Below are 13,090 nucleotides of genomic sequence, written 5' to 3'. Positions count from 1 at the left end.
ACACATCCAACAGAATGCATTGATTGTCCACATAAATAAAAAAATAAAATATCATTTTTATCTCCAACATTTGAAATAAATCCTATTTGTGTTCCTAACGTTTAAATCATCCTATTTGTATCCCTAACGTTTGTAAAAATGATTTAATGTTATCACACCATCAATTATACTAACAAATTAAATTATATTTAACTAAACATCGACTCAAGTGAATCCTTGATTAGTGAAAGCTTATTTCAAGTTAACTACATGTTATTTACAAGTAAGACTTAGCTCTTGTCATAACGGAAACACAGAAGTAAGTCGATTTGTTGCCGAAACTGCAAGCCTGCAACTCAGCTAGTTATTCTAACTAACATCCTAGCCAGACATTGTACAGTATAAAACATCTGCCAATTAATTAGTAGTTCCAAAATATCTGGTCTCTCCGGTAATATCTTTTAAGATATTTTTGTACTAGAACCCTGTAAGTCCACTGTCTGTGCGTCTTGAACTCCAAAAATGCTTCTGCACTCGTATGAAAGTCCCCTTTACCAAAAGCATCAAACACAAGTGGATCAGTTAATAATTGCGGAGAATGATCCAAGTTCAACTTGTTTAAAGCAAAGTACAGGTTTTTTCCGAGCTTTTTATCCAAGTATGCATCAACTACACAGCCATATATCACCAGATCAGGGATCACTTTTGCATCTACCATATGTTCGATGCTAAGGTGAAGGTCCCAGAACAAAGACATCCTTGAAAAGGCCAGAGCACGAATATTAAAGGTTGTAATGTCGGGCCGGAACCCAGCTTCCACCATTCTAAGAAATTCTCGCTGCAAGCTTTTCATTTTAAAATTGGCAGCATAAGAAAGTAGCATAAGATTCCATAAAAGGTTCCCCACATTTTTCCTGCCTAGACCCACATCTCTTAGGAACTCACCCAAATGATAGAATTTTCTCTCCCTTATATATGCAGAGGCCATGGCCCTGATTGCTTCCTCGTTTATCATAAATCCAGATCTCTTAATGCGTGCATATGCATTCTCCATCTCTTTCAAAGAACCAAAAATACAGTAATACAAAAGGAAAGCATTACCAGTCTTGGAACTGATACGGAAACCCCTCGAAACCATTTCCTCTACGGTTTCTTCCATCAACTCAAGCTGTCCTCCTCTTCCAAAGCATGAGATAGCCAAAGAGTAAACATGAGGTAATATGCCAAAATTTCTCCAACTGACATAATGTAGAATCTCAAGCACGCCGTTGAAATTCCTGTGCTTTTCATAACCATCAAACAATTTCGAGATGAATTTAATTGATGGTACAAAAGAACTGTTAACAAGTTGCTCCCATATAGTGTGCGCTTGAGGAATGAAGCCACTCTCTGCATAGTATAACAACTCTGCAGACAAAGTAGACATTTTGGGCAGGCAATCATCAACATTCATATCATGAAAAACAATGTCAGATTTTTTTGCAAAAGAAGAACGGTCTCTATAGCCATCCAGGCCTTTACACTGCAAGATTACCTGTTCAAATAACATGAGAGGGAAAATGTCAATTGGCATAAAGGGTAGTTCTTTAGTCTTTACATAGTTATGGCCCATCTCTTTACGTGGCACATACCAATTTGCGGATCCCAATTCGCTGTTCTTTTGCGACCACAGTGACAGATGATTGGCGGCAACAGAAGAACAAGGCTGATACATTCCAAGAAAGTGAACCAGCAGCCATGGACCAATGAGAGAAAGAGACATGACATGAAGGATCACGAGGAAGAAGCATAGGGCTGATCTGATAGTGAAATTGTGAGAACAGAGAAACATCAAGATATCAATGCACGTACAAAAACAAGGAAAGAGTAACCCTGTATAAACTTATCCTATTTAACACTGGATAACTCCAAAAAAATTCATATATTGTGTAACAGAAACATGTTGAGATGCAAATAGTTATAGCACTAGCACAAAATGAAGTATTGACAAATTTGGTTTATACATAGTTCATTGAGGATTTTATGCTTTATATTATTTTATTCAGTTATTTTTATAACATATTCTTCGTCATATATATTCATCGAAGAACTGAAACAGAAGGCATGTTTACAAAATGAGGTATTTATGATAAAAACTATTGATAACCCATGGGATTTTGGAAAAGGAAAATGGGGTTAATTATTGTTGTATAAAACTGTACTGATTTAGTTGACTTACTTCACTGGTTAACCTTTATAAAAATTTGAAATTATGCTGAAATTTTTGTTAAAACTGTGTTTATATATATTTTAGTTACTATTTTACTATAAAACGATTCCTTCGGTTGAACCACGGTTGAACCGGTTGGACTAATAACCAGTAACTAAAATAGTTCGATGACCAGTTTGGTTTTAGAACCTTGGTGAAAACCATCTTTTTTTTTTTAAAATCTTTTTTAAAAATATAAATTGTAATTTCTCAAAAATATTTTTTTTTATTACTTTTACTTTTACTATTAAAAATTTGTCAAACAGGCCAAAAAATAAAAAAAAAATCTTTTTTTTCGTTGAAAAAAGATCTTTTTCTATCAATATAATGGTATCTAGGGGTGGCAAGCGGGCTAGCCTGCCCCACCAAAAGCCCGCCAACTCCGCCCCGCCCCGCCTAGCGAGGCAGTCCCAAATCTCTACCCCTCCCTGCCTAACAACGGATTGGCGGGCCGGCGGGCTAAGCTCGTTTATTCTCTCACTTTGCTTTTATTTTTTTGAAAAAAATTACTAAGCCATTAAACATTGGAATAAAAATTCAATTCACAAACATTCTAATAAACCTATGATTTCTAAATTCATATAATTCTCAATTTCTTATAAATGAATCTTCAACCAGGCTTTTTGAACAAAATAATCAAACAAGCATTGTACAAATCAAAATAAGCATTGTCCAAAGCATCGATTAAACATTATCCAAATTTCTAATCAATCAAACATTATCCAAGTTAGAACTTAAGTAAAATACAAACATTCCAAATCAAACTTGTGAATTGTGAGCTTGTGAGTAGGGTTAGGGGTGAGATGGGTAAGAGGAGAGCTTGATGGGAGTGAATTGTATTTATGGACAGGATTATTTGTTCCGAGTTGGGTAGTTGGGTTTATGGATTTGGATAGTTTTCGTTTTAGGCCTTAAAGCAAAAAAAAATGGTGGGCCCAGTGGACTAGCCGGCTCCACCCCACCGAAGCCTACCAAAGCCCGTGGGTTAGGCAGTGCGGGTTAGGTGGATTTTTCAAAACTCTAGCCTGGCCAGCCTTTTTTGGTGAGTTAAGCGAGCCGGCTCGACGGACTTCGGCCCGTTTGCCACCCCAAATTGTGAGACCTTTTAAATTTTAGCCCAGGTCAAATTCAACAACAGACTAGACATTGCGCTTGAAATAAGTTTATAACAAGCTATAGGTCAAACTCATACTAATTAACTGCCTTACAAGTCTAACCTATATTCTAATCCTTTTTCTTCTCCATTCTCTACAAACCCTAATCAAATAGATCAAATTAGTAAGGTGAACAAATAAAATGACACATCATAGAAGTTACAAATTTGATAATTAATTTTTTATTTTGTCATTTTATAATTCCATCATCCTTTTCCAACCGTGTAACACAGACTCACGCTATCTTAGAGTTCCACAAAACACATTCGGAAAATCTTCTCTAAATCACTGGTATAGCTATCGAAATCATGAGTATCAGCATGTAGGTTCCAAATCCTTGGGTCCATTAGTTATTGTTCTCTTGAGAAATGACCAGGTTTTGCTCATTCCTCGAAAGAAGTTTTTAGCTCGATCTCTTGGTTGGAGATGGATTTATTATTGTAGGCAGTTACAGAAAATATGAAGGTAAAAAAGCTAGTATTTAGGTACTTTAAGTTAACAATTTTTAAGATGCAAAATATGAAAGTAAAAAATTAAACTGATAACTAAAAATAATAACCAAAAACAATAAATTTTGCTAACCCTATAACATTTCTCATTGTTTTTTATAGACAACGGTTTCTCTTTGCAGATTTTATCAGTCCTAAACACCCCACAGAACAAGAACATTTGGCTATTATATGAATGCTATAAACTGATTACATTGATGCATGCATTAAGGTGAATAATTTCAGTATATTTTTTTTGTCGGTAAACTCGATCTCTGTTTGTACAACACAATTTCCTAATATGTATGAAAATGGACAGATCCACTAAGATCCAATGAAAAACAGTTTGTATTGAGATTGCACTTAAGATCTTGAAATATCAAATCACCTACAAAAGCATATTTGCAATAAATTGTGATATATTCAGGTTAGGTTAAAGCCACTAAAGGCCAACCCTAAATCAACTTCAACTTCCTTTCATAATTAATCAAAACCCAAAATAGTTAAATTCTCATTATTAAATTTTACTTAAATGCTTATAAAAATTTTGGCAACAACTCCTCTAAAACTCGAACTTTACCACCTTTCTCGGGTCCCATTCAAACCATTTCTCAACCCTTTTCAACGGATTCAAAACCAAATCATTTCCCAATAAAACACAATCCAATTTTCCAAATATCAAACCATTTTCGATGTCAAACCATTTCGAAATCAAACCAATTTCAATCCAACACCAAATCAAGGAATCAACATAACAAATTTCAACAACCAATCAATTCCAGTAAATCAAGAGACCAACTCAAGAATCACCAACTCAACAAAATCAATTAGTTAACCAGATTATACAACCTTCTCAAACAATCAATATATCCATCAAGCAAACAACTTCATTCATCCCGAATAGCTCATTTTAATCCATAAAACTTACGAAATCATAAAAATACATTTTTCGCATTAATATTAACTTGTAACAATTCTTAGAAATAATATGAGTTTTAAGAAAAAATTCCTACCTCAACTCGTCCAAACTCACAAAACCAACGCGTCAAAACCCCTATTTCTCCCAGCCCGCAACAGCGGCAGCCGCAACCACAGCTCCATTCCGCTTTCAGAGCAACAACAGCAACTCTAATCGTGACATGCAAGAACCGAAACTCAACTCTATAACAATTGCGCCGCAAAAACCTCAGCAATATATAACGGAACAGCGACTAAACGGATTTTCGGAACAAAATAACTTACTACTTAGAGAAGAACCAAGAAATGGAGCAACAGCAGCTCCAATGATGACTTCTGACGAGCAGAACGGAGGCAAAGAGCTTCGGCGGCGACGAAGCCGCTTGTTGTCGCAAGCAGCAGCGCCAACATCCACCACCGTCACCTCCTCTTCTTCGGTCAGACCCAAACGACGACGGTAGCAGCTTCTGACGAGTTCGACGGCGACGAGGCTGACTTCAACGGCGGTGTGGAACGTCGACGGCAGCTCGGCAGTGACGGCGATGGACTCCTGCACCCCTTCGTCGTCGCAGTTCTTCCTCCCCCACTGAACAGCGCCGTCGCCCTCTCTTCCTTCTCTGATCTCTCGCGCGCTCTCTTCCTTCCAGACCAGCGACAACGACGGCGACGAACTCAACCAATGGCGACGACAGACGCGACGGAGACGGCGGCGAAAGCTCCTCCCCCTTCCTCGCGTGTCACTGGGTCGCGTCTTCTTCCTGGGTTTCCCTCAACGATGGCGACGACGATGCCCCTCCGCCGGCGTCGTCCTCTTCTTCCTTTCCTTCTCTTCTTTCTGCGCGTATGTATGGTGTCGTGTGTGTGTTTGTGTGTCAGGGTATTGTGAGGGGAGGAGGATTTTGGCGGCTGCTGAGGGAAAAGGAAGGGTGTGGGTGTGTCGTGTGGGTGTGGGATGAAATATCAGAAGGTAAAAATTAGAATTTTGTTTTGGAGAAAAGGACGAGGGTTAGGTTGGTAATTTTCAATAAAAATAAAATTAATGTAATAATTGAAAAATTAATTTCATAATAAGTATTATTTTAACAATTTAATTTAATTTTATACATAAACGAATTTGATTGCTTTTTTTATTGCATGATATTAACTGTTTTTATGATAAAAATTAAAATGTTTGATGGATTATGATCTTTTATATATATATGTATAATTTATTTATTTTTTGTCTTATAAAAAATTAAAAATATTTTTAATTTTTTTTTTCAATTTTATCCGTTACCTTTTTTATAAGTTTCAAGTCCTCAACCTCATTTTATTTTATTGTCTATTTTGTCAGGTAGCATTTGTTTTTGTCTTTTTGAACACAAGACACAAAGACATAGACACGAATATACATGTTTAGGGTTTAGGGTTTATTGTTTGATTATTAAGACACAAAATTAAGAGAGATACGGTTACATATGAATACTCATAAAATACATGTAATTTATGTCTCTTCAAAAAGATAAGACACATATTTTTTACTTAAAACACAAATAAAATTATATTTTATACTATTTTATCCTTGCCTCATTTTTCGAGTTAAGCCTCAAAGTAACTCCTGAAGTTACCCTCGAGTCTCATAGTGATCCCTGCGGTTAATAACTACTCATATTTATTCCTGAAGTTGCACTCTGAGACTCAGGCTCGTCCTTCCGACAAATTTCGTCCACCTGACGCAACCGAAAAACTGAGTTGGACTCGTTGGTGACACGCTGTCAAAACGCAAACGACGTAGTATTTGGTGTGGCGCCAAAATGACATAAAATGGCGTCGTTTTATGCTCAAAACCTCCCTCTCTCAACGTTACACTAACGTATTGTCTTCCCCTCTCAAAACACAACACAAGCAGGTCTCTTCTTCTCCGCTACCCTGATCACTGGCGTCGATGCCATTGCAGTTACCGGAGCAATTTCCATCGAGAACCCATGCTCTAGAGGACCGGTTTCATCATCTGCATCAGACAGAGAGTTGTGAAGGCTGGTATCTCTGAAACAAGTAAGCAAAAAAAGAGATAAATATGTGGTAAAGCTCTGTTTTTTTATATTTGTTGTTAATTTAATATTTACAATGGGTGAATACGTTTTCTTCAAGTGTAATGTGTCGGTATGCATGCTTGTGTTTTGTGCTACTTGCTAGGGTTTGATCAAAACTAGGTTTCTTAGTGGTTAGGCCAATAAAATTATAGACTGATTAGGAAATTTTTGTTAACATGAAACTTGTTTTTTATGTCCTAGGATTTATTACATTTACAGTTGACAATAGGGTGTTATATTTTAGTTATGGAGTTTTTAACTTGGTAATGTGGTTGAAGTTAATGAGTCTGATATAACAAAAAAAAATTTAAATTACAAATGAGTGATCATTTGATTACCATTATATTTCACCATGGAGGGTCATTTATCACAGAAGTTGATGGAAGTATATCTTACAGCGGTGAAGAGGTTTTTGAGTTGTCAGGAGTTGATATAGACACACTGAATGCCTTTTTTGTTCGAGACTACCACAAGAATATTAGTTATGACAAGGTAACTCAAACATGGTGGCTGGTGCCTACAGGCCTTTACAAAATGGTCTAAGGGCTATAACAGATGATAAGGAGCTTTTGGAGATGTGTTACCTTGCTCAGGAAAACAAAGGCTATTCATGTGTACTACGAACATAGAGTCTCGAAACCTTTGTATAGTGAGGAAGCATAACCAGTGTCAACCAAAGGCAAGGAGCTGATGGTAATACAAGACTTTATTCCCACCCCAAACCCCACCACCAATGTCACAGTCGAACCAATTTCCACCACAACACCATCTACTCCAACTTCTGAACCAAATGACACCACTATTCCTACCTAAAAAACAGTCTCCATAACAAAGATTGAGAGGGTTAAATGGTTAATAAGGATGCTTGGGAGTATTTGAACAAGTGGCCTACGGACTCTTGGAGCAGGACTTTCTTCAGTAATACACCTAAAATAGACAATATCTACAACAATACTTGTGAAGTCTACAACTCTAGGATCAAAGAAGCTAGAGTCAAGCCTATTATTACACTCTTAGAAGAAGTCAAGATGTATGCAATAAGATCCATCACTAGGAACAAAGTCAAGATTAACTCGAACACTGGGATTCTACCTCCTATACAGCGCAGCAGGTTAGAAAAGATAAGGAAGGAGTCAAAAAGTTAGTCCCGATGTGGTCTGGTGACACAGTATGAGAAATTCGAAGTTCATGGCTGGCCAACTAACATGGTTGTGGATTTGGGAAAGAGGCTATGCACATGTGATTTTTGGCAATTGAATGGTAATATTCTTTTACTTGTTTATTGTTATCTTATTATTATTATTACTATTATCTGATATTATAGTTAGCTTATTATTGCTATCTTTGTTGTTGTGTTAATGCTGTTTAGGGATGTCATGTGTGTATACTTGTGCTGCATTGGCAAGGGCTGGTAAAAGACCAGATGAGTTTTGTTATCAGTGGTTGACAATGGAAGCATATAATAACACATATGCCTTCCATATCAATTCAATTCTAGGTCAAGCACTATGGAAAAAGTCACCATATAACAGACCACAAACACCAAAGTTTAGAAAGAAGCCAGGTCCACTTAAAAAAAAAAGAAAGAAGAAAGGATGCAGATGAGGAGTCAAGTGGAAGTAAGAAGCAGAAGACCAAGATGAAAAGAATTTATAAAAAAGATTACTGTCGTTATTGTGGTGAATCAAGACACACCAAAAGAAACTGTGCAAAGAGAGCTGCTGATGATGAGGCTATTGCTGCTGCTAATGGTGGTGAAGGTGAGGCCAAATCTGCTCCATATGGTAAAGGTAAGGCTAATGATGATGAAGCCACCCTTGTCCCACAATCCCCTACTGAAATTCAGCTTGAATTTAGTCAACCACCCTTGGCAGAAACCGATGACTCTCAATAGGTTCACAAAATTAGATGACATTTATTTTATTATATGCATGTTCTTATCCAGTTTACTAACTATTTTAGATGTTTTCACTAATAGGTTTTGCCCTCTCCTGTGAGGCCACCAAAACTCCCTCCCAAAAGGAAGTTATCCAAAAAAGAAAAATCAACTTTAGGAAGCAGTAAACCAACAGCAACCACCCCACCTACTGCCACCCCACCAGCAAGCAGTCAACCAGCAAGGAATCATCCGTTAATCCTATGCAAGGTGCAATACAAGGGACCGTTACAAGGTTTGAAAACTTCATGAAGTTTGTGCCCAACCCTGGATTCAGATCACCCAGATACAAAAGATGAAGACTAGGATTATTATGTTTAGGATCAGATTATTTTGTTTATCTATTTTGATGAAAATGTATGCTTTCTTAATTAGGATCCTAGTGTTGGAGATTTTAGTGTTCAAAACTTATGAGGTAAATACGTTGAGAACTTTGATATACTTGGTGAGCATTGTTCTGGCTCTATAATGACTATTTTGGGTGTGTTTTCTACATTATGAATATGGATTATGACTTTCTTGAATTGAGATGTCAGATTTTTTGTTCTATTTTGGTCTCTGATATGCAATTAAGATTAATTCCATTAGATGAATTCATTAGTAGTGCAGGAACAAAAATATACATATAACATATTGTTTATTCAATTTCCAAATTATTGTTGCACAGTGATGTCAAACAATTTAATCTGCATTTCTTTCAAACAAAAGAACAGGTACAAGTACATGAACAACATATGCATATCACATGTCACTTGTTTTTTGCTAGATACAATTGACCCTGTTGCCTATCCAACTTTAAGAGAAGCAAAACTACTGTAATCAGCAACAGCATAAATGCAAACAGCAAAATCTTCCCCATTTTTAGAACCCTAACTTCAGACTCTAATCTTCCAAGTTTCTAAGCAATCTTCGTCTTCCATTCTTCATTGTCATTTGAAGAGCTTGTTCTACCATCACATGTTACCGCATCTTCTTCCAGAATTTTATTTACCCACAGGAATAACCCACACCACCTCTTACCTACAGTTTGTACCCAAAAAGTGAATCAACCAAGTTTATATCCAGAATTACAGCAAACAACAACAGCAACAACTTACATTGTCGTTTGGGCATCCCACAAACGGTCTCTGTGGATTAGAATCCGTCGCTGACCATTGCAACACTGGTCTCGACCCGCACCCACACTATTCTTGCAAACGCGAATCTCTATTTCTATTCATTCTCCTCATGATGCTTCTAAATGATCGTGGGTTGTTCGAGCTCCCAGCTGCGTTGCTCGCGCTAGCCATAACCATGTGGTTTTGAAGATGGAGAAGACACTGCACGAGAAGGAAGAGAAGAGAGTCAGCTCTGTTGTGATGGACAAGATAAGAGAAGAGAGTCAAGCTTTAAAATTGGGGATTAGGATTTTTAACCTCACATTAGGGACTAAATTGAACCAAAACAGTTTATGGCACCACGTCAGCTAGCCGTTTTTCTGACAGCGTGTCACCAACAAGTCCAACTCAGCTTTTCAGTTGCGCCAGGTGGACGAAATTTTCCGGATGGACAAGCCTGACTCTCGGAGTGCAAATTCAGGGATAAATATGAGTAATTATTAACTTCCACTACAAGAAAATGAAACATTTGTAACAAAAAATTTGTATCAAATTTAAAATTGTTACAAATTATGATTTTTTTTGTAACAATAATTAGTTATTGTTACAAATTATGTTGGCTTTCGTATCGAATCGTTGTTTTGTTGCAAATTGTTATAGTGTTTTGTAACAAAAGATTATATTGTTGCAAAAATTTAAAATATTTTGTAACAAAATATCTATTTGTCTCAAAAGCTCTAAATATTTTGTAACAAGAAATTAATTTATCACAAAATACAATATTTTTGTAACAAGTTATTTATTTGTCACAAAATTCAAAGATTTTATAATTAATAAAATTTTTGTTTCAACATATTAAAAGTAAGATTTCGAATTTTTAAAAATTAACATAATGAGTTATTTATGATTTATTATATTTATTTAAGATTTTATATTTAAAAATTTATTTTACTAAAAATATTTAAGTCAAATTAATGATTCTTTGAGTTTAAAAATATTTTAAAAATTAAATAATAAATTATTTATGATTTATTATATTTATTCAAAATGAATTTTTAGATATTTTTATATTAAACGGGATATTTTTTATTTATAATTTAAAATGTTAATATTTTAAAAAATATAAAAATTTTATATAATTTAATTTAAATATTTAAAATTTTTGAATTCAATACTTTAATTTTTATAAATAAAAAAATTTAATTTGATTATCTCTAATTTTATCTTAATTAATATTTATTTAAAAAAATTTATGAATTAATAACAAAATAATAGTTTAAAAATAATTAATTTAATTTTCTCTAATTCTTAAAATTAATGTATTTATTTAAAAATACTTTGAGATTTTATAGTTAAATAATATTTTTATATAATTATTATTAAATTAAAATTAATTTTTAATTACTATACTACCCCATTTTTATTAAAAATACTTAAATTATCTAAACATTAACCCTAATAGAACTCTCTCTCACTCCACCCCCTAAACCTAGCCGCCAACCCCCCTTCCCAAAACACATTTGTCCAGCGAAAAGGAAAGTAAGAGAAAGGAAAACAGAAATAGGGGAAACTGGGAAAGAGAAAGAAGAGAAGGAGAGGGGGAAGGAGGGGAGGACGATGCCGGCGGACATCACTGTCGCCGCGCCGTCGTGTCACACCCAGAGGAGAGAAGGCGCCGTCGGGCAAGTGCCAAGGAGAGAGAGAGAGAGAGAGAGAGAGAGAGAGAGAGAGAGAGAGCGTCGTGCCTGTCGCGAGCCTGCTGTTAGAGGAGTCGTCGTCGCGCCCAGCCACCATCGTCGCTGTTCAAGCCGCCAGACTGCCACATGCAAGGAGCTTCCCGTTTCGCCGTTGTCTTGCCGAGCCAGGGGAGAGAGCGCCGTTGAGAGAGGAGATATCGTGATAGAGAAATCGTGCCGCGAAGGATGAGACCGTTGCCGCCGAGGCTCCGCCACTGCCCAACCGCCGTCGCCGAAGCCGTGATGTCGTCTCTGCGCCAGCAGGGAGAAGCAGCCCTTGAGTGTGTAAACCCCAATAACCCCTCCTTTTCCATTTTAATATCAAGTTTCTTATTATTTTTAATTTTTGGGGATGAAATTTCTTTTGTGATTTAAAGACCATAACTTTGATTTCTTCTGAACTTTTTGGCTGCAAGCTCTAATTCATGCCATTCTGAAGAATGAGTTTATTACTGATGATGAATAGTGAACATTATTGAAGATTATTGAACTGTTATTATTATGAGTAATGATATTTTTAGGTTTTTCTGTTATGAGTAATTTAGATTATTTTGTTGTACAGTAATTATGGAACTGTTCTTGTTGTTCACATGTTGTATTTTTTTTATTTAATTATGAAATTGTTCTTGTTGTGTTTATTCAGTATTGTGTTTATTTAATTATTCAATGTTGTGTTTAGCTTGATCAGATTTGGCCTAGTGCATCTGTGCGTGTAGGAAGTGAGCTATTATCTTGTTGTCAGAGTTTTTCTTTTTCTTTTGTCCTAACTCTAAAGATGATCTTGAATTTCAAATTTATTATTAAGTTACTGGATAAGTAATCAGCATATATTATATATTGTTATAATTGTGAGATGATCGATTTTGTTGTCATCACATGTTAAATCTGTCTTATGAAACTTTATAGTATGATTCTGTAAAAATATGAGAAGAATCAAATTTTGTGGTTCATCTTATTCTTATTTCCATTCCCATTTATGTTTCTGTCAACCATCCCACTTTGGCTGCTTTGCACCAAGTGATAAAGAGCTTTTGTTTGAGGGAGGGGGATGATTTACATTATTTGTTTACCTGAAAGGACTTTGATATTGCAAACATGTTGACTTGTGTGTTTCTTAGCTTTCTTTTCCTTTATTAAGTGTGCACTATGAAGCTTTGCATCTTGTCCCTATATTATGCTGCTTTATGATAAATAATTGTTATTGAGAATAACATGTTATTTTTCTTTTGATAGTTTGTAATATTATCTTTCACATCTTGTCCCTAATTTATCTACATATTTTTAACTTTGAATAAAGTCTAGTATATATATTTTGTTTTGCATGAAAAACTCACTACAAGGGAAAAGTTGGCTAGACTTGACATTATTTTGGAAGAGTTCTCAAATTGTATTTTGTGTGGAGAGGTCATAAAAACTGTCCACT

The 13,090-nt window shown here is 35.6% G+C and overlaps 1 protein-coding gene across 6 annotated transcripts; it reads right to left on the bottom strand.

Moving 5' to 3' along the window:
• Positions 1-187: 187 nt before the first annotated feature.
• Positions 188-5,780, bottom strand: LOC107640451 (pentatricopeptide repeat-containing protein At3g42630). Of its 6 annotated transcripts, none has more exons than XM_088488285.1 (4): positions 5,112-5,780; positions 4,883-5,030; positions 1,611-1,773; positions 188-1,513 (listed from the first exon to the last, which is right to left on the bottom strand). In XM_088488285.1, exons 3-4 carry the CDS (start codon positions 1,767-1,769, stop codon positions 401-403), a joined length of 1,272 nt encoding a protein of 423 aa, XP_088344411.1. In that variant the 5' UTR covers positions 1,770-1,773; positions 4,883-5,030; positions 5,112-5,780; the 3' UTR covers positions 188-400. The 6 variants fall into 6 exon arrangements, with proteins under 6 accessions (XP_088344411.1, XP_088344412.1, XP_088344410.1 ...); XM_088488286.1 differs by having other exon boundaries at positions 4,883-4,997; positions 5,112-5,775; XM_088488284.1 differs by having other exon boundaries at positions 1,611-1,778; positions 5,112-5,769.
• Between the last annotated feature and the right edge of the window lie 7,310 nt (positions 5,781-13,090).

This window comes from Arachis ipaensis, chromosome B5, assembly GCF_059453495.1.
Source record: "Arachis ipaensis isolate K30076 ecotype BB chromosome B5, ASM5945349v1, whole genome shotgun sequence".
Taxonomy (NCBI): Eukaryota; Viridiplantae; Streptophyta; class Magnoliopsida; order Fabales; family Fabaceae; genus Arachis; species Arachis ipaensis.
Note: the sequence above shows the minus strand (reverse complement) of the source record. Positions and strands in the feature narration are given on the sequence as shown.